The sequence below is a fragment of the Oncorhynchus nerka genome, linkage group LG21 (assembly GCF_034236695.1).
Source record: "Oncorhynchus nerka isolate Pitt River linkage group LG21, Oner_Uvic_2.0, whole genome shotgun sequence".
NCBI classification, from domain to species: Eukaryota; Metazoa; Chordata; class Actinopteri; order Salmoniformes; family Salmonidae; genus Oncorhynchus; species Oncorhynchus nerka.
The window spans coordinates 30,078,323-30,099,877 of NC_088416.1; the positions used below are offsets into that span (position 1 = coordinate 30,078,323).

Here is a 21,555-nt window from a genome sequence, read left to right on the forward strand (position 1 = left end):
GCTACCTGCTCTAACCACTAGGCTACCCACATTTTAGAATAAGGCTGTAATGTAACAAAATGTGGGAAAAGTCAAGGTGTCTGAATAGTTTCTGGATGCACTGTAAACAGAGTTTGTAGTGTATTTGGTATTACACTTACTGGAGTCTCTCACAGGCTTTGAAAAAGCACCTACGAATAAGCTACCAGTACGGAAAGTGCCTCTGGCTGCTGGTAAGCTTTCTTAACTTAGACATAAGTGTTTCCCAACACATGTCTAACTTTTGTTAAACAGCTGCTCTTATTGAAAATGTGTTCGGAGTTACCTTTGTAGCTAATAGGCTATGTTAGAGTTTACACTTCCTCTTCCAATTATGTGTGGAGGTCAAAATAAAGTGGGGTGAGGGGTGTCCAAGCAAGGAAAGACTTTGAGGGATTAGATTGTTTTCTTTCAGTTGGGTTGGCAATTCCTCTGAATACTTTGTTTTCCTTTTCCATATGCTCTCTCTCAACTATCTTAATACTGTTTAAAACAGAGCTGGAGTCGAGCCTCACAGTGATGGACTTTGTCAACGTCCATATCTGATTCCTGTCATGTTAAGTGCTCTGACAGAGTCTGTGTCTGAAGTGGGCCCGTCTACCTTTGTCATTATATAGTATAGACTGAGGGAGTGTTTGACCAGCTGTTAAAATACAACTTCTCTCTTCTCCCCCTCTCCAACACCTCCTCCCACCCCAGGTTCCCTCTCTCTCCCTTCATCATGTCGTTTCTGTCCTGGGTGCGGTCCCCCAAGCTCACCTTCTTCCAGACGCTAGTGTCTCTGGTCCTGGGGGCCATGGCCCTCTTGTCGTCCTACTGGTGTGAGGGCAGTCAGAAGGTCCCCAAGCCCCTCTGCTCGGCCAACAAACTGACCAAATGCATACCTGTGCCTGGGGTCTCGCATAACTCCACCTCCATCCAGTTCTCCTGGGAGACGGGGGACGACCGCTTCGTCTTCCCTGCCTTCCATGCAGGCATGTGGATGAGCTGTGAGGAGAACATCTACACTGACGCCTGGGGTGAGACTTTGGGGGGTGAAAATGGTTGGAACTTTAATACCTCTAGGATTGTGCCCAAGAGTTGAATATAGTGGGTTCAAAGTGGGGGAGTTGAATATAGTGGGTTCAAAGTGGGGGAGTTGCAGTCACACAGTGATGTAACAATGGGAAGCGAGGATCAAAATGAATATCGCTGGTGAGATTAAACGCAATGAGAGTCTGGGTACGAGTGTGTGTGTGTGTGTGTGTGTGTGTGTGTGTGTGTGTGTGAGCTCTTGCACTCTATAAAGAGGATTATTATCGGTGCTCTGTTCAGGGGGATTTAGATTCTAACAGCATGACTTAATTATGGATTATGACCAGGTAGAGAGAAAGGTTTATATTATTCAACCCCCCGCCTTGACTGAACTCAACACCCTAAAGCTGGGGCTGGAGAAGACTTGATAGAGCCAATTTGTCTCCAAATTAATCATTCATATGTTGGATTCAAGTCTCCATCTAAACCAAAAATCTAAATGAAAGAACAGGACTAAATCTAATTCAATCAAACTTTAAATGCACTTATTTAGTCCTGTTCTTTAACTTAGATGTTTGGTTTAGATGGAGACGTGAATCCAACATGTTAATGATTAACTTGAAGATTACATTTCAAATCAACCAAAGCTTGAAACCCTAAGCCTCTACTGTATGTGTTGTCTATATTTTGGTTGAATTGCAGATGCTATACAGGCCTAAATAGTATTAGTGATGATATGACTTATAAAGTATGGTTACATTTCACTTTCTCTGTTAAATCTACCTTTTTAATGTTATTTAACTGCAATCCAGATTATTTGGTTCTGCTGTTAGATGAAACACAGTGATAACACAAACTGTAGTACAAATGAACCAAAGATCAGACATTTGATTGTGCTTTTAGATGGTTGAAAGCACAGTGATAACACATTGGAACAACTGTCTAAACCAAATATTACCCAAGTTGAAATGATGTGTGCCCATTGGGTAGAAAGGTTTTCTCAAGGACCACTATTCCTGATACTATGTGTGTAATCTGTCCCACACATAAATGTACCTTGTCTGATAGATGATCATGGTTTTATTCATGAAATAATCATGTATTTTCTTTTTTAGAGGAAAAGTGTCGCAGTTTTCTTTCTTTAACTCCAGGGGGTGAAAAAGGTAAATGATTCTGCAGTGTCAAGATTGTATGTTGGTACACATTGTACAGTCATGACACAGTTGTACTGTAATCGTCCTCTCTCTCCCTGCAGGAATGTTGTGGTTGTCGGTGTCAATGGAGCTCATGTATGTTGGGCTGCTGTGTATCAGCTGTGTGCTGCTGTCTCTTCAGTTGTGTCTGGATGCCTTTTGGCCCTCACAGATCTGGGGACAGCTCCTCAATGCCTACTCTGCAGTCTTCACTATATTAGGAGGTACACATTTGAATTTAGATTCTATCTTTTTTTAATCAATTAGCGTAGGGTTTCCCAAACTCGGTTCTGAGTCGTCGTCACTACAGCTGATTCAAGTAACCGACTAGTCATCGAGCTTTAATGATTTGAGTCATCAGTGTAGTGCAAACACCAAAACGTGCACCCGGGGGATGGCCCCAGAACCGAGTTTGGGAAAACCTGTTATAACAGAAGCTCTTATGCAGAGCAACTTACAACCAGTGCGTCCCAACTAACGTAGGTAAGACAACCACACATCACAGTCATTGCAAGTAAAACTATCTTTAATAAAGCTATTAATGAAATCAGTGCTTGTATGAGAAATAAAAATGTCCCTCTGATGGAATCCACATAAAAGCTTTCAATGTCTGTTTAATTCTCTTAGGGTTACTGGGAATGGTGGCTCACATGATGTTCATGCAGGTGTTTCAGACTACTGCCTCTATGGGTCCAGAGGACTTCAAACCACACAGCTATGGCTACTCCTGGGGCTTTTAGTGAGTCTGCACACACACACTGTTTACTACTGTACCACTACTTATTCTCTGATCTTCAGTGTGCTCTCTTGATTCTTTGGTCTCAAAGTGTTTACATTTTCCCCTTTAAATAAGAGAGATATCTCAATGACTCTCATGAGGCCTGGGCTCCTGTTAAAGACCTCTGTCCATCTCAAATATATTGCAATATCACATATGCCTTGTAGCAGTTGTGTTTTAGTAAGATAAGGGTATGAAATATGTTTGTAGGCTTCCACACATGGGTTCAGATTAACACAATCCTCCTTGCTGCTTCTGTCTCTCTACTCTGTTTCTGTCTTAGTGTGGCATGGCTGGCCTTTACCTGCTGCATGTTGTCAGGAGTCTCCACCCTCAACAACTACACCAAGAAGACTGTAATGGAGCGTAGGCGCAAAGCCCGCCTGTACCCCCCTCGATTCCCTGACATAGAGCCCCTGCTAGCCCCGGCCCCCTACTACTGCCCTCCGCCCCCTCACCCCTGTATGTCCCCACCATCCCCAGAACTCTCACCCCTGTCACCCTACTATGACTCCCCTTCGCCACCCCCAACCTCATCACCCCGTCCACTCATCCACTCCCTCTCCCTCCCCACTGCTACACACTCCCCCACCCTGAATACTTCCCACCTCCCCCGTCCCACCCTGCTCCCCTGTCCCCCTATCACCGCCACTCCCTCCCCTCTCCCTCCATCACTCTACCCCTGTCCGTCCACAGTTACACACCCCAGTACTACTCAGAGGACAGGGGCAGAGAGATGGAGGAAGAGGGGAGGGAGTACTCAGATGAGGAGTACAGCCCACTTTGACTGTATGTGTGTGATACTTACCTATGAGCCAACATGCATTTGGATTTTGACAGAGCAAATCAGTGTGAAGTAGTCTGAAGCTCTCTGTGTAGTCTGAAGCTCTCTGTGTAGTCTGAAGCTCTCTGTGTAGTCTGAAGCTCTCTGTCCAAACTTGTATCCATGCTGTAAATAAAACTTTGTGAAAATGTGAAAAATGATTTCATTCACAGACTAGTTTGCCTTCTGTCAGTTTCACTGTGGTGCCCCTCTACCAGTGACTAGGTATCATTCATCTTCCTGCAATCTGTCCTCCTTCGCCAATTATATGATTAATATTGAATTGTTTAGCATTGACAGGAGAAATGAGATTTAAATCAGGTTTTAATACAAATTATTATCATACTGATAATAGTAACAAAAATAAAATTGCATTAGACATACAAAGCACAATGTGTAACCAAACATGTTCATATTTACACATATCTCAATGTGCAACGAGCAAATGTGCTCTGTCAGATTTCAAGGCACTCAAGATCTATCCGTCTGTCTGTCTGTCAGTCCATGGGTGTGTCTGGGGGGGGGGGGTTGATTCAGACAGACGGAAGTTAACCTACACAATAAGACTAATGGTACAAAGCATAAAATAATTGGCAAAAATAATGACATAACTAAAAAGGGGAGTGGTCCATTTAGCAGTGAGGTTAGTACTAATGTTCCATTCAATGTATGGACATTGGCAAATACATCATATTTTTGTCTTATTCAGCACACTACAGTAGGGCTGTAAGTCAAATGGGGTAATGATCGTTGACAGTTTCTCAAATTGGATTCTGTTTGCGGCACTAGTCAATTCATTCTTCTGGTTTTGAGAGTTTTGGCCTTGTTTTATTATGAGCCTAATTGAGAAATAAATCAAATGTAAGCAAGAATAGTTCAGGACTATGATTCTGAAATAATGAGATACTGTCAGTCTATACTCTCTGACTCCCCTATACCTTCAACAAATATGAGGGATGTAAAAGTTTCATTCACTTTGAAAATGTTGTCCCACTTTATATTGAAAACTAAACATGGACTTGTGGGCAGGACAGGTAGGTTATTACTATGTGGCCAGGACAGGTAGGTTATTACTATGTTGGCAGGACAGGTAGGTTATTACTATGTGGCCAGGACAGGTAGGTTATTACTATGTGGGCAGGACAGGTATGTTATTAATATGTGGGCAGGACAGGTAGGTTATTACTATGTGGGCAGGACAGGTAGGTTATTACTATGTGGGCAGGACAGGTAGGTTATTACTATGTTGGCAGGACAGGTAGGTTATTACTATGTGGCCAGGACAGGTAGGTTATTACTATGTGGCCAGGACAGGTAGGTTATTACTATGTGGGCAGGACAGGTAGGTTATTACTATGTGGGCAGGACAGGTAAGTTATAACTGTGGGCAGGACAGGTAAGTTATAACTGTGGGCATGACAGGTAAGTTATAACTGTGGGCAGAACAGGTAAGTTATAACTGTGGGCAGGACAGGTAAGTTATAACTGTGGGCAGGACAGGTAAGTTATTACAATATGTTTAGACACACTTCAGGGAACCAAAAGAGATACATGAATCAAAATTCAAGCCAGAAATCTGTGGATAACTCTCCCCTTTTGTATCCCACACTCATATCCATACCTAATTGTACAAAAAACAATCAGATCGTAAGATATTGAGCCTGTCCCTTGGGTTTGGGCTAGTCTTCTGCTTCTAGTTTGCGGTCTTCTTTCGCAGGACAAAGTAGATTATACTGGAGATGAAGGTGAACGCAAAGGAGATCCAGGCCAGAATGAAGGAGTGGCCATACCAACCATCCGATTCATTCTTGTGAAAGATGTCTGTGTAGATGGAGGCAGCGATCATGATGCACAGGCCTGGAGGGAGGCAGGGAGGGACAAACATCAAGCAAAGACAGAACTAGTTGTTTAACAGGTTGAAGATTGAAAGTGTTTAGGGCAATACGTACAGGCTAGGAGCTGGAAGATGCCAGAGAAGGTGAATCTCTGTCCCTTTGACAGAGTGAAGAGCTGTCCCACAAACACAAACAGGCCAAGGGAAGAGAATATGCAGGCCAGAATGGAGCTAGCCTGCACTGCCTGGAGGTATTCTGTAGAGGGAGACAGAGACAGACACTGAGTAAGGACTATTTACAGAACAGACACACCCAGAAATCAACACCATATTAACAAAACAGTGTTGTGTCACGCTCTGGAATGCAGAGGTGAAAGGGGCAGTTCTGTTTTTTTAGAGACACAATGAAAGTATTTTAATGTGGAACATTGTGTGCTAAAGAATATTTATGAGAGGATTTAAGACGAGTTCATTTCATAGGTTGTAAAAGGGTTTCTCAGCAATCAAATAAAACACTTTATGAGAGTTACAATATTGCTACATACATACTTTTGACCACACATTCACTAAAGGTCTACACACAGACTCAATGTATTTGTAATGCACTTTCAGTGTATGTACTCAAGCAAATCTGAACCTCCCCACCAGCCCCAACCATGTCTCTGATCCTGCCACACCCTGTTCAGTTTCCTCTATGAGAAAATGGCATTGTTCTCCCTCGTTGGGCAATAGAGTGCTTTACTGATCAATCATGCTTCACACTGACAGACACACAGAGACAGGTTAGATGGCAGGCTTAGTCTGACAGTTGTTATGGAGCTCTACCCTGAATTCAACCAAACCTCCAGCGCAGTAAACCCACATCCTGGATAAACTACACTGTTCCTGTTTCTGTGCTGCAAAAATGTATATCTTGGGGTGAATTGAGACATAAAGAAAACATTTAATTCACATGTAGGATGATATTTACATATACTGTATATCCAGGAGCAATGCTAATTTCCTGCAGTGCTGTTTTTTTTCCACAGAGAATGTTTCCTTACATTTTAGCCCAGCGGTTCAGTATGGCCCAGGCTTACCTTGAGGGTACTGGCCGGGGAGATCGTTGGAGCTCCAGGTTCCATTGGTCAGTATCCACCTGGCCCACACATCAGTGGACACCGTTTTTGTCATCCACCAGGCCTGGACAGGACAGAGAGGAGAGATAGTCAATGGACATCCACAGGTTCATGTGTTGTGTGGTCACATGCATTTGGAAGTCCAGGAACAGGGATAACAGTCAATGGGTTGAAGGTACATCGGTAGAACATAGCAGCATACCACAGCAGCCAGGTATGTGCCTCTCACTACAACAGGCCTTTAAACACTCACTGGAATCCCACACAGGAGAAAGTGCATGGTTATGCAGCCTCAATGTTGACGATAACACACAGGTACACACACACACTCAGAGTGATGAAACACTGGCCAACCTGTTTGTCACCCATCTTCTTTCAGGGGTGAGAGTGAGCTCAGAAATGTAGTCCAGAATACCAAAGTGGAACACTGACAGAACAGCACCAAAGGCCTGAGCCGATGAGGGCTAACATAGCATGCTTTCATCTTTTGATTCAACACTCCACAGACATAGTGAAAGAGACATGCACTCATGTGTAGCTCCACAGGGCTATGTCAACATGAAGAGAACTAAGTGGAGGATGAGCAGTAGGGGATTACTTACATTGTCGATAGTTGCCACTAGGAGGAGGATGATGCTGGTGAGGTGAAGGAGGAAGATTCCGGCTAGAAGAACCAACATGATGACTGAGAGAAAGACAGAACAAGGGAGGGGAGAAAATATATATATTTTTGGTTAAAAGTTGGTCAAACACTTCCCTGTTCTATACCATATCAAATAAAGGGAGACTGAGGGACACAGACACTGTCACAGGGCTTAACATGAGTGACAGGAATCAGATACTCTATTGTTTTGTACTCTTGCTGTACAGTGTCCTTTGGTTTATTGAAAGTTGCTTTAAATCTCATGTATTTTTCTCATTAAATACTATTAGATATGGATGTTGACAAAGGCTGCACTGTGAGGCTTGGCTTCAGCACTTTGAACCAGGCAGTCATTAATGATGGAAGGCCTGAGTCTGCACCCCTCCAGGGCGCGGCTTCATAACTCTTGATGGGTTATAGCCACACACACTAACAGAAATGGAGGGAGGCGTGATAAAAAATGAATCTAAAGGATTCAGAGGAAGAGATTTGAGATAGGACATAGTGATTGGTCAAGTGAGGTAGTGATAGGCCTGGGAAACAGAGAGCGAGAAAATCAGAGGGATAAAGGGGGAAGTGTCGGCAGGAGACGAGTTGTAACTTGTTTGTAGCTTGCAACAAACCGCCACTCCTTAAAATAACTGCACAAAATACCTACTCCCCTGCCTGCCCCACCTCCCCCAAATAAACACACACCTTAACCCAGGGGTTCTTAAACTTTATGGGGCCGGGGACCCCTTTTGTGATAGTAAATTCATCATGTAACCCCCCCCCCCCCCCCCATAATCAGAACACAACTCAAGTTAGATAATAATAGCATACAAGGAGTATTGCCATGACTACGGCAGTGTGTGGCCCTTCCTAGGGCCCAAACCAAGTTTTGGGCCCTTGGAAGGAACATTTTAAAGGCTCGTCTCTTGCCATCTGAGAGAAAATGTTGCCGTTTCCAAGCTAATTTCCTGCAGTTCTACAGATTTTGTCATGTGGCAGAGAGAGAACTTTGCAGTTTTAAAGATTGAATTACACTGCATTTATGTAAAACTATTGTGGATACCAATATCCCTGTGAGCTTCCCAGGCCCATGTCACCCGGAGTTAAGAACATATTGTAGATTAATAATATTGCATTGTGTTTTATTACAACCCCTAAACTTACTCCACAGATCCCTTGGACATTGTTTTATTTTTTACATCTGTTGTTGTTAGTAATATTCATATCATACAATTTATGTTTTAAATATATATATTTTGAGATGTGGTTGCGAACCCACTGCAATCCATTGCTAGTGGGTTTGAATGACCCCACTTTGAGAACACCTGCCTTAACCAGTTCAGATTAGCTAGGCAGCTCAACTCAAAATATTCATAAACAATCTCAATTCACCAATTACAATGGCCATTATTTGATTTATTTATTCAGTAAAGACCATAAACAATAAAAAAAAAATGAATGACTTTTTGAATGGCCATTCTCAGTAGAGAGAAGGCGAGATTGCTTGATGCTTGTTTTTCCTAAATACAATCATATTGTGAGAACAACTCACGGATACACTTTCGAGTTCCTTCCCACCCCTACTACTGGCAATAGAGCGGCTCGGGATCTGGTGGGTGTGGACAGAGTGAGGCGAGAGGCCATCTGGAATGCAGGGAACCTCTCTGGGATAAAGGGCTGGTCTGGGTTGGGTCCAGACATGTGATCTACATCCACACCGACCCACCCCTAGTTGTTTCCCGCCCACGTACACATCAAAATGACTGTAATTGGGAACAAGTACTTCTTAGTTAGCTCAACTGTGTGTAAATATTTGAGAACACAAAATATGGTCTGTGTAATTTCTCATACGAGAGCTTCTCATCTAAGTGCTGAAGGGACAAATGAAGAGGGAACTCAAGCTAGTCTTAGACAATTAAACCTCTGACTGTCTGAGCTGACAGCTGCTGTTCTGTTATGTGAAGGAAATACAAAGTACACCCTATCTAACCTCAGCAGTTTGCCAGAGTCACAGAGAGTAAACACTGAATTCATGACAAACTCCCTGCCTTCTAGGATGGAGCATAGTTCCATCATGCACTCAGCTACCTTCTAGGATGGCGCATAGTTCCATCATGCACTCAGCTACCTTCTAGGATGGAGCATAGTTCCATCATGCACTCAGCTACCTTCTAGGATGGAGCATAGTTCCATCATGCACTCAGCTACCTTCTAGGATGGAGCATAGTTCCATCATGCACTCAGCTACCTACCAGAAATGACAGGACAGGTTTCATGGGCTAAAGCGTGTGCATTAGGAACTTTAATTAAATGTATACTTAAAGTTTCAGAATTGCAGTGCATTTCAATTTCCACCTTGTAATGTTTGTTTCAGAACCAACTACCTGATCAATTACCTGAACACACCCACACTGAACTTACCTGGCAAAGGAATAAACTACCAGTATCACTTGCATTACAAAAGACGTGCTAGCTACAATTCTAATTAATTCACTCCTCTACTGACTGTGTGCAATTGTATTAGTCTTGAGAGTAATAAAATAGAAGGCAGGCATATAGGCTATTATGTAGGCTATTATCATTTAAAAAACACATGAAGAGAACGTCAAAGAGTTGAGAGTTCTGAAGGAGAACACACATTTTCAACTTACTTTTTGATGGTAGCCTTTCTGTTGAAGCCCAATTCCTTCTGCTCTCTACGTTCCAAATGTCAGACTCAGCCCTCGCCGCCAAGGAACGCACAAACACTCACAACCACACCTCCACCCACTTCCCTCCCTCTTTTCCTCGAGTCCACACCCCTCTCTCTCTGTCTCTCTCTCTCCCCTCTCTCTGTCTCTCTCTCTCTCGCTCTCTCTCTGTGTCTCTCCCCCCCTCCCCTCTCTGTCTCACATGCATGCAATTACCCAAAAGCCACTATTTCAACAACTTTGTGGTGGAGTATTTGTTTTTAATGTTCTAGCTATGTCTTTGTCACTCTGTCTATTTAGGCCATTATATCCATGAGTACTCAGAGGAAGCACACTGACTCACCCACTGATGTTTGGGGAACTCCCAAAATATTGTCATGAATTCAAATCCCTGCTGCCATGGAGACTCAGTAGTAGCCAGAGCGACCACATTGTTGCTGTTGTATCTCCACACACTGACGTGGTGGGTGTAGTGTTTCTGCCTGATCCCCACCCCCTCTCTCCATTCCCCCTCCAAAGCTCTCTCTCCGGGAGGATAGTCAGAATGAAGGAATGTAGTTGGTTGGAAGGGAGGGAGGGAGAGGAGGAGGTAACAAGTGCAAGTCATAGCCTGAGTGAGAGAAACCAGTTTCCCACAACTACAACTCATATTCACACTTGATTGATAGATATAGTGCACTATCTAGGACCATAGTCTGACAATATACGTAGGGTGAAAGAAACCTACTTCTGATGACCTCTGCTGAGGTAATGTGCTACATACAGAGTGCTTCAGCAGCCTCAGGTGATGTCACAGGGTAATGATGGGGTTTCAGACATGTTTGGCCAAGTGACTCTCAGACCTCAAAGTATTATCCAATGGGCACGTCACATACTGGGTTATTGGTGGATACGATTCCACAAACCCGATTCCTCACTTGGGTCAAAGTCATGGAATGCGGAGTAACCTCTAAAGATGTACTGGGGACTCCCCACACCTAACACTATGGCTGTGACTGTCACAAATCCAATAGGATACACCCTAGCCCCTAGGGAGACAGGCAACTCAAATACTGGGCCTCAAATATAGAAAAAGGCAGAGAGGGAATTTAGAAATGTTGTCTAGCCTGCCTCTTTCCAGGGTGTATCGGCCCCACCTACCTGACAGGTGAGGTAAGCTAGCTTGGGTACAGTGTGGCCTACTATATATCTCTGCTGCCTCTGCCTGCCTATGGAAGCTGGTCCCGAGCTGGGCGGGACCCCAGTGAAATGAACAACTAACTTGCCTGTGTAGCTTTTGAGAGGACCAATGGGATCGTTTCATCAACAATCAGCCCTTCGTTTCCCTTCCTTAATCAAAACTGGAAAAACCAGAGCCCTTAAAGCAGGGGTGTCAAACTCATTCCATGGAGGGCTGAGTGTCTGCCGGTACTTCTGGGAGTGTTGAGAAAGACCACGCCGCTTGTGACTCAACGCGGAGGAGCTCCCAGGGCCGCTCACTGACAGAGTATTTCCACACGGCCGTGTGAAACAGTTCCAGTGTCCACGTGCCAAAGGGAGTAAGACCATAAGCACGTCGCTTTACAATGGTCAAATGATCTGCTGTGGTTAACTGTGTCATTCTCCCCGGTCTCTGCCTGTCTGAGTCTGTCTACGGCAACATGACTGTCCTGGAGGTCTGATTGCTAGGTTTACATTTAGAAAGACAGCTAGGCTATGTAGGGGATTTGCTGGGTAATTTTTAAAGAAAACTGTTTAATGAGTCAGAACAGATAATAGCCTGTATCAAAAACAGTGTGTTGAAACTCTCTCCCTACCCAGTGTTGACTAATTGGGATGAGGCTATTGGGATCTCACTCATCCCTTCACTCCCACTTGTCGCTTGACTGGTTTCCTATACAGGTAAGGTACACACTGATGTCATGGTGCCGTTGTAACACACACACACACGATCACACCCTTCTGGCCCTCAGATTAATGCCACACACACACACACACAGTGGGAGGTGAAAGGAGCTCCCTATCCTACAGGGAATAGCACCTGGATCAAAGGGGCAAATGGACTGTCTAATTCTATGCCTGCCAGTCAATGTTCCCTCTCATGTTTTTTCATCACTGAGCAAATTTCAGATCTGTTGAACGCAAACTTGAAATTTGTGAAAATTCTGTGCCACTCCCGGGTGCGTTTACTGTGAACACCGAGGATGTACCCGCTTTAAGTTAGAACTAACAGTGGTCAAGTAGGCTACTGTGGCTATTTGATCATAATGTAGGCCTACCAAAGTAGCCTACCATCAAAAACAATGGAGAAAAGGCATCACATAACATTTTAACATGGTAATGGGTGTTCTGTTGTTCAGCCTACAGTAGCAGCTAATGTATAGTGTTATAGTGTTAACTAAGGGGGGAAACTCTAGAAAGTTGAGGGAAGTTTAATCTCGTGCTTCTCTGCACGCTGATATTTCTTCTGCATGGCAGTCCCGGGGAGCTGCACGCCCGCACACGCGCTCACAGCTTAGAGGGAACATTGCTGCCAGTTGAAGGATACTACTCCCATGATCTCCATGTTGTGGCATGCTCCTTCCACATACATTATTCTCTGTAATGCACAAGTAATTCACAAGCAAGATCAAGCCCCTTGAAACTGCCCAGGTGCAGCTACCACCCATATTAGTGTAGTGAGGGCTGCTAAATCTGGTCACTCCCTCCATTAGAGATCCCAGGGACAATATTTGGGCAGAGAGATTCAAGAGGAAAGTGTAAAGTAGTAGGGGTCTGTGATTATGTGGTAAAACCTGGTAAGCCACTGGAAAGCCAGCCAAAGTAAGAGACGTATGAGCCTAATTAAGGTGGAGCAACATTCAGGTCAGCCAGGTGCCGTCATAGGTCAGCCAGAAACAGGTGGAGTTGGACTAGGTCCTAGGACATACACATCAATGTGATTTTATGTAAGCCTCGAAACTAAATGATATCATTATGCAGAGTACATGGACATCCTGTGATTTGTGTTACCCTTTACGTGACCAGAATGAGAATGACATTTGATTTGCTCTGTCATTATCATTTTGGTTTCATGAGATTATATCTACTTTTGCATAACACTCTGATTTCCCTGGGGATGATGGGGACAGTGATCAGTTGAGGCCTGTAATGGCAAAACTGTGGCAGTCTGTGGTTCCTTTAGATTCGTCTGGGGTTTCTCAATGCTCCCCACGTTTAAAAAAATACTACATTTTCCTATAGAATACTACAGTACCTTCTATAGAATGATAGTAAACTGTATTTTACTGTAGAATACAATACTATAACTGTAGTATCCCTCGATAATGTGTAGTACTTACTATATAATGTTGAAGTATACTGTAGAATACTATAGTAAATACTCAATATTATCCCCCCCAAAAAAACACTGTAGTATATATTACAGTAATGCCCGCAAAAAAATAAGTGAGAAACCTACATGCCAAGTATTACATTACATTTTTACATTTAGACCACATACAGTATTGTGTTACCTACAGGTTATATAAAAGAGTAGAAGTTCTGAGCTATCCGTTCAGACCCCAGTCCTACTATTTAAAGGTTATGGAAAATGTGATCTTTTAGTATTTCTCCAGTAGGTTTCCTGAAGGAAAAAGCCTCCACGTCTAAGATAATAAAACAAAAACACTATAGTAAGCTAAATACTACAGTAATGTCTGCAAAAACACTACAGTAAATACTACAGTATACCACAGTCCGCAAAAACACTACAGTAAATACTACAGTATACCACAGTCCGCAAAAACACTACAGTAAATACTACAGTATACCACAGTCCGCAAAAACACTACAATACATACTACAATCCGCAAAAACACTACAGTAAATACTACAGTATACCACAGTCCGCAAAAACACTACAGTAAATACTACAGTATACCACAGTCCGCAAAAACACTACAGTAAATACTACAGTATACCACAGTCCGCAAAAACACTACAGTAAATACTACAGTATACCACAGTCCGCAAAAACACTACAGTAAATACTACAGTATACCACAGTCCGCAAAAACACTACAGTAAATACTACAGTATACCACAGTCCGCAAAACACTACAGTAAATACTACAGTATACCACAGTCCGCAAAAACACTACAGTAAATACTACAGTATACCACAGTCCGCAAAACACTACAGTAAATACTACAGTATACCACAGTCCGCAAAAACACTACAGTAAATACTACAGTATACCACAGTCCGCAAAAACACTACAGTAAATACTACAGTATACCACAGTCCGCAAAAACACTACAGTAAATACTACTGTATACTACAATCCACAAAAGCACTACATAAATAACCATAGTTTATACTACCATTTTCTTTAACTACAGTATTTATACTATAGTTAACTGGATCGATTCCTCGAGCTGACAAGGTAAAAATCTGTCGTTCTGCCCCCGAACAAGGCAGTTAACCCACTGTTCCCCAGTAGGCCGTCGTTGTAAATCAGTATTTGTTCTTAACTGGCTTACTTTGTTAAATAAAGGTACACTACAGTGAATACTACAGTAAAGTCTGCAAAAACACTACAGTGAATATTATAGTATTTATACGATAGAATACTATAGTATTTTTTTCACGTGGGTCCCTGCAAGGCGAATTCCAACAGGTCTTAAAGCAGTCTGTTGTTGTTGTTTTTTAAGAAGAAAAAGTAAACTGTCAGGCATAGCTTTAAGGGACATGAAGCACAATGTAGTAACAGAAAACAGATAAGAAATGTAGCGACTAGTTGTTTTGGTTGTTCCAACAACTGTTTACATTCAATACAAAAGAAATCCTGATATTTTGTGGAGCCGCCCGTTTCCGTGGTGACTGGTCAGGGTTTTATTCTTGATCCACTCCCTCTCTGTCACTTCTTTTTTTAGATTTCACATTGCTACATTTCACTTAGTTTGCACATGATCTACCCTTCTCCTCCTCCTTCTCTGACTGTTTAGTCCCTCCTCCTCCTCCTTCTCTGACTGTTTAGTCCCTCCTCCTCCTCCTTCTCTGACTGTTTAGTCCCTCCTCCTCCTCCTTCTCTGACTGTTTAGTCCCTCCTCCTCCTCCTTCTCTGACTGTTTAGTCCCTTCTCCTCCTCCTTCTCTGACTGTTTAGTCCCTTCTCCTCCTCCTTCTCTGACTGTTTAGTCCCTCCTCCTCCTTCTCTGACTGTTTAGTCCCTTCTCCTCCTCCTTCTCTGACTGTTTAGTCCCTCCTTTTCCTCCTTCTCTGACTGTTTAGTCCCTTCTCCTCCTCCTTCTCTGACTGTTTAGTCCCTTCTCCTCCTCCTTCTCTGACTGTTTAGTGCCTTCTCCTCCTCCTTCTCTGACTGTTTAGTCCCTCCTTTTCCTCCTTCTCTGACTGTTTAGTCCCTCCTCCTCCTCCTTCTCTGACTGTTTAGTCCCTCCTTTTCCTCCTCTGACTGTTTAGTCCCTCCTCCTCCTCCTTCTCTGACTGTTTAGTCCCTCCTCCTCCTCCTTCTCTGACTGTTTAGTCCCTTCCTCTCCTCCTTCTCTGACTGTTTAGTCCCTCCTCCTCCTCCTTCTCTGACTGTTTAGTCCCTTCTCCTCCTCCTTCTCTGACTGTTTAGTCCCTCCTCCTCCTTCTCTGACTGTTTAGTCCCTTCTCCTCCTCCTTCTCTGACTGTTTAGTCCCTCCTCCTCCTTCTCTGACTGTTTAGTCCCTTCTCCTCCTCCTTCTCTGATTGTTTAGTCCCTCCTCCTCCTTCTCTGACTGTTTAGTCCCTTCTCCTCCTCCTTCTCTGACTGTTTAGTCCCTCCTTTTCCTCCTTCTCTGACTGTTTAGTCCCTTCTCCTCCTCCTTCTCTGACTGTTTAGTCCCTCCTCCTCCTCCTTCTCTGACTGTTTAGTCCCTTCTCCTCCTCCTTCTCTGACTGTTTAGTCCCTCCTCCTCCTCCTTCTCTGACTGTTTAGTCCCTTCTCCTCCTCCTTCTCTGACTGTTTAGTCCCTTCCTCTCCTCCTTCTCTGACTGTTTAGTCCCTTCTCCTCCTCCTTCTCTGACTGTTTAGTCCTTCCTCCTCCTCCTTCTCTGACTGTTTAGTCCCTTCTCCTCCTCCTTCTCTGACTGTTTAGTCCCTCCTCCTCCTTCTCTGACTGTTTAGTCCCTTCTCCTCCTCCTTCTCTGACTGTTTAGTCCCTCCTCCTCCTTCTCTGACTGTTTAGTCCCTTCTCCTCCTCCTTCTCTGACTGTTTAGTCCCTCCTCCTCCTTCTCTGACTGTTTAGTCCCTTCTCCTCCTCCTTCTCTGACTGTTTAGTCCCTCCTCCTCCTTCTCTGACTGTTTAGTCCCTTCTCCTTCTCTGACTGTTTAGTCCCTCCTTTTCCTCCTTCTCTGACTGTTTAGTCCCTTCTCCTCCTCCTTCTCTGACTGTTTAGTCCCTCCTCCTCCTCCTTCTCTGACTGTTTAGTCCCTCCTTTTCCTCCTCTGACTGTTTAGTCCCTCCTTTTCCTCCTTCTCTGACTGTTTAGTCCCTCCTTTTCCTCCTTCTCTGACTGTTTAGTCCCTCCTTTTCCTCCTTCTCTGACTGTTTAGTCCCTCCTTTTCCTCCTTCTCTGACTGTTTAGTCCCTCCTTTTCCTAGTTCTCTGACTGTTTAGTCCCTCCTTTTCCTCCTTCTCTGACTGTTTAGTCCCTCCTCCTCCTCCTTCTCTGACTGTTTAGTCCCTCCTCCTCCTCCTTCTCTGACTGTTTAGTCCCTCCTTTTCCTCCTTCTCTGACTGTTTAGTCCCTCCTCCTCCTCCTTCTCTGACTGTTTAGTCCCTCCTCCTCCTCCTTCTCTGACTGTTTAGTCCCTCCTCCTCCTCATTCTCTGACTGTTTAGTCCCTCCTCCTCCTCCTTCTCTGACTGTTTAGTCCCTTCTCCTCCTCCTTCTCTGACTGTTTAGTCCCTCCTCCTCCTTCTCTGACTGTTTAGTCCCTTCTCCTCCTCCTTCTCTGACTGTTTAGTCCCTCCTCCTCCTTCTCTGACTGTTTAGTCCCTTCTCCTCCTCCTTCTCTGACTGTTTAGTCCCTTCTCCTCCTCCTTCTCTGACTGTTTAGTCCCTCCTCCTCCTTCTCTGACTGTTTAGTCCCTCCTCCTCCTCCTTCTCTGACTGTTTAGTCCCTCCTCCTCCTCCTTCTCTGACTGTTTAGTCCCTCCTCCTCCTTCTCTGACTGTTTAGTCCCTCCTCCTCCTTCTCTGACTGTTTAGTCCCTCCTCCTCCTTCTCTGACTGTTTAGTCCCTCCTCCTCCTTCTCTGACTGTTTAGTCCCTCCTCCTCCTCCTTCTCTGACTGTTTAGTCCCTCCTCCTCCTCCTTCTCTGACTGTTTAGTCCCTCCTCCTTTTCCTGCTCGGCCCTCGTTTACCACCCCGCTCCCTCTTTTCTCTCAATGAAATCCAGACATACATATTTTTTGCTTTGAAACGTTGAAAAGAAAACAACTCCTGACTGTTGGTAGCTAGGCAACTCACAATATGAGTCATCACTCTGCCTCGCCCATCAACCCCCTCTCCTCCCCTGTACACTCCTCTTCATGTAGCCTATTGAATAGTGTGGTTCAGTTAGTGTACATTATGCTCAGTTTCAATGAATTCCCTGTTACTTACGGGTCCTTGAATATTACAATAGTTAGTATGCCTGATAAAAGAGGAAAGTACAGTGTTTTTGTTTTTCAGTCACTCTTAGGCCTACTGCTGTCTGTACAATTCATGCCACTGTCCTGTTCGGTTGATAATGATCAACATTGATGTTGTCATGTGGTGACACAGTGTCACTATGACAATAATAGCAATGGTTATAGTGATGATATTACAAAGGAAACGCTAAATAAAATCCCTATGATGCACACATTTGCTAGATGGCATAGCTTTAAGGGACATGAAGCCCAATGTAGTAACAGAAAACCGATAAGAAATGTAGCGACTCGTTGTTTTGGTTGTTCCAACAACTGTTTACATTCAATACAAAAGATTTCAGGGCAGTTCCCACACAAAAAAAGACTACAGTTTACTATAGTACTTACTATACAATTCTATAGAACACTATTTTCCACACTGTAGTATCCCTCAATCGTGTAGTGCTTACTATAGAATGTTATAGTATACTGTAGAATAATATACTCCACACTGTAGTATCCCTTGATCATATGTAGTACTTACTATATAATTGTCTTGTATACTACACCTCACACTGTAGTATCCTTCGATTGTGTAGTGCTTACTATATATATACAAAGACCCCACTTGTATGTCAAAGATACAAAAACAATACAGTACAGTAAATAATACACTACTCTGCTAAAACACTACGGTGAATACTATAGTGTATAAATATAGTAATACTACATTATTCATACCATAGTATACTATAGTATTACATCATGTGGGTTGGTACAAAAGCAGGTTCCCTAACCCATACATTCAAAAGTGAAACTTGGTTAGGGTCAGGTTCACCTCTCAACAATTGCTGATGTTCTTGTGCTACAGCAGATTATGGTTTATTTTCCTACCATAATAACAAAGCAAAGTTCTAGGAACTGCGTAAGGTTACTTGGCCATACCAGGGTAAAGGTAGAATGGTCAGAGGCTCCTCGGGGGGATTTGATAATTCAATGTGTGCTTTGACTTGCATATGACAATGCCACCCTCTTGTGGAGAGAAGAGAGCGTGTCATCTCTAACGTAATTGTGATTAAGTGTCAACTTGATTTGTATTATGGTAAATTATATAGCAAGCCTGAAATTATATATCCATGTAGAACTGACAAGCATAATTGGAATCGGCATGCCATTGTTGAGAATAATTGCCAATTAAGACTACTTGAATACGTGAATACATGTGGTATATACATTTCCCGTTTGCCTCGTCCCAGTGTGTTGATGCACGTTGAGAAACAATCATATTGGCAATGTATTTTAAACAAAAAGTGTACGGTATCCTCCTACTTTACATTCTCACGAGTTTCGGGTAGAAAACGGATGCGTTTTCAACCTAGAATGGTGGTATTCAACGATAAGAACGGCAAGTACCATGCCAAACAACACGAGGAGAAGCATTCGGAAGATTTGCCATTTAAATCATACAGTAATAGCGATTGCAATCAAGGAAAAATTCAGAATTTACATCGTGAAAAGTTTTCCATCACAGGAAACGATGAGAACCACTCAGATTCAGTAACTCCAGGTAAGCTATAAGTGGGCTCTGTTTGTCATGTAGGCTATTCTACCATTCAACCTATCCCGTTTAGTTTGACTAGCCACGTATTTCCTTTCTCAAAGTATGCATAATAGGCTAATGTTATGTCTGTTTTAGGAGTGCGTACAGGAAAGATCCGAGTTCGAGGTGAGATAGCGAAAGCAGAGAGCTGGTTGAGAACGGAGCCAGAGGTAGAATGTGGAGATGAGACTATGACCCTCACTTTCAGAGGGAGAAGAGCCCTACATCTGCTAGTAGACAGATGTAATTCGGACAGTGACCTATCCCGTTGATCATGACTCTCAGTTCCGTTACACATTAGTCATTGGATAAAGGTGTCTTCTGTACAGCGGAGTTTTTTTAAAGAGCCCTGACGCTCGGTCTGAACAGTAACACACATCGCTTGGGTTAGGGTATTATAAGCATAAGGACCTTCCTTATCTTTCATATCAGCAAGACATCATTTATAAAAACAAAAACTTAAATTGATACACACCTTTTTATAGCGTTAGGGTTCCCCAGCCTAGACGTGACATAGTAAGAGTAAATCTGGGACACTCAAATTAGTTTGGTATGGTTACACAAGACAGAAGGTTACTTAACTTTAACCTTAATCCCTAGACTAGCTGAAATTAGCCATTTTTTTTATACAAATGAATACACACCATACGAAACGTAGCATATCATATTACATGGAGTGTCGCGGATTTACGTACAGAATCACACGGAAGACAGTGGACTATTTAGCTAATTAGCTATCTGCGTCTCTGAACACCTTTGTGTAAATGGAAAACGGACGCCACAAACTTGAGTCGTCACTAAAAAAATACTATTGGCTGCAACTGTGTTAAAAACAGTGTACAGTCATTTCATTTGTGAAATGATTTTTGATGTGATATGAAAGTAGAGGGATTTATGTTTCTAGAAACATACTGCAATTGAGAATTGATTCACTTTTTAGATGGAGTATTTGACTATTTTGGCTTCCAGAGCCAATTCGCCTTTAACAAAACATGTAAGGTCCTTGGACTATAAGGAGTAAAGTTAGCCCAATAATGGACTAAAAGGAGCCTAAGTCTGACCACAAGGTGTGTGGGTGTGAATGATGCATAACTAGGCTATTCTATTCATTTGTCCTCTTGCCTTTAGCGAATGCCTCTGCTGTCACCTTGGCCCAACTACCCTCTGCATGTGGCTACTCTGTCGAGTCGACATGGCGAGACCTGATGTTTGTGGTACCTTATAATGCCTGTCACATCAAGCAAGAAGAGGTAAAGTAGCACTCACCCCCCTCTCCCCTTAAAAGTAACTTGATGTCCATAGTCGCAATCCATTCTCCGAAAACTGTTCTGTGACTGTCACTCTGTCAACATAAAAGCTTTTTCTATTGTTCTTCACACACCGTTATTCACTCCTTACCTATGGCCTGCGGTGCTGCTGACAGGATGGTAGTTATGTGTTGCCTCTGATCTGGAGAGGGACCCCTGTGAAGATGTCCTGCCCAGTGTCTCAGGCCCTGGCCCCCTCCTCACTCTGCTGCTCGTCTCAGGGAATGACTGTCAGACTGCAAGTTCATGGAGCCAAAGAGGAGCTCAGAGTCCAGGGTAAGTGTGGAGTTATATAGTATAATTTATCACAATTGTAATCCGCCTGCACACTATGGCTGCTGAACAGACAGATTTAGAGGCATAATTTGGACTGAATCCAATGTTTCTGTAACTATATTTCTAATGCTATCATGAGTCTATAGGGATACTGTCAGGTCTGTATGTGAGCTGTGTTGGTTTCCCCCTGCAGTTCGAGGAAAATGGACGCCACTGCTTTCCCTGGCCCTGCAGTGTGGCTACAGTATTGACAGGCAACATGGAGAGCTGCTCATATCTGCACCCTTCACTGCCTGTGGGATCACATCAAAGGTGAGCCGTGGCACTCCTATTGCGCTATGACGTGGGATGGAAATGATGACTCGGGGCTACTTGACTGTCCTTTTTGCTTTTACATCAAATTTGCTAAACCAATTTCTTTGCTTAATAAGGTTGTGTTTTACACTGAGTGAACAAAACATTAGGAACACCTGCTCTTTCCATGAGACTGACCAGGTGAAAGCTCCCTTTTAGGCCTTGAGACATGGATTGTGTATGTGTGCCGTTCAGAGGGTTGAATGGGCAAGACAAAAGATTGCAGTGCCTTTGAACGGGGTATGGTAGTAGGTGCCAAGCGCACCGGTTGGTCAAGATGCACATCATGT

General features: G+C 43.4%; 1 protein-coding gene and 1 pseudogene across 1 annotated transcript; one reads left to right on the forward strand and one right to left on the reverse strand.

The window, feature by feature from the left end:
* Window positions 1-601: 601 nt before the first annotated feature.
* LOC115103508 (germ cell-specific gene 1-like protein) lies at window positions 602-3,861 on the forward strand (annotated as a pseudogene).
* Window positions 3,862-4,132: 271 nt separating this feature from the next.
* On the reverse strand, window positions 4,133-10,171 carry LOC115103509 (epithelial membrane protein 2-like). The gene is made up of 5 exons (XM_065006562.1): window positions 10,064-10,171; window positions 7,381-7,463; window positions 6,740-6,842; window positions 5,776-5,916; window positions 4,133-5,683 (listed from the first exon to the last, which is right to left on the reverse strand). Exons 2-5 carry the CDS (start codon window positions 7,456-7,458, stop codon window positions 5,520-5,522), a joined length of 486 nt encoding a protein of 161 aa, XP_064862634.1. The 5' UTR covers window positions 7,459-7,463; window positions 10,064-10,171; the 3' UTR covers window positions 4,133-5,519.
* Between the last annotated feature and the right edge of the window lie 11,384 nt (window positions 10,172-21,555).

What these genes read in the sequence shown, in the direction of transcription:
- LOC115103509 (XM_065006562.1), bottom strand. Translation starts at nt 7,458, where the DNA reads ATGTTGGTTCTTCTAGCCGGAATCTTCCTCCTTCACCTCACCAGCATC. An exon ending in CCCCGGCCAGTACCCTCAAG is followed by an intron (nt 5,917 to 6,739) that starts GTAAGCCTGGGC and finishes CTCCCTCTACAG; the next exon opens with AATACCTCCAGGCAGTGCAG. An exon ending in CATCTTCCAGCTCCTAGCCT is followed by an intron (nt 5,684 to 5,775) that starts GTACGTATTGCC and finishes GCCTCCCTCCAG; the next exon opens with GCCTGTGCATCATGATCGCT.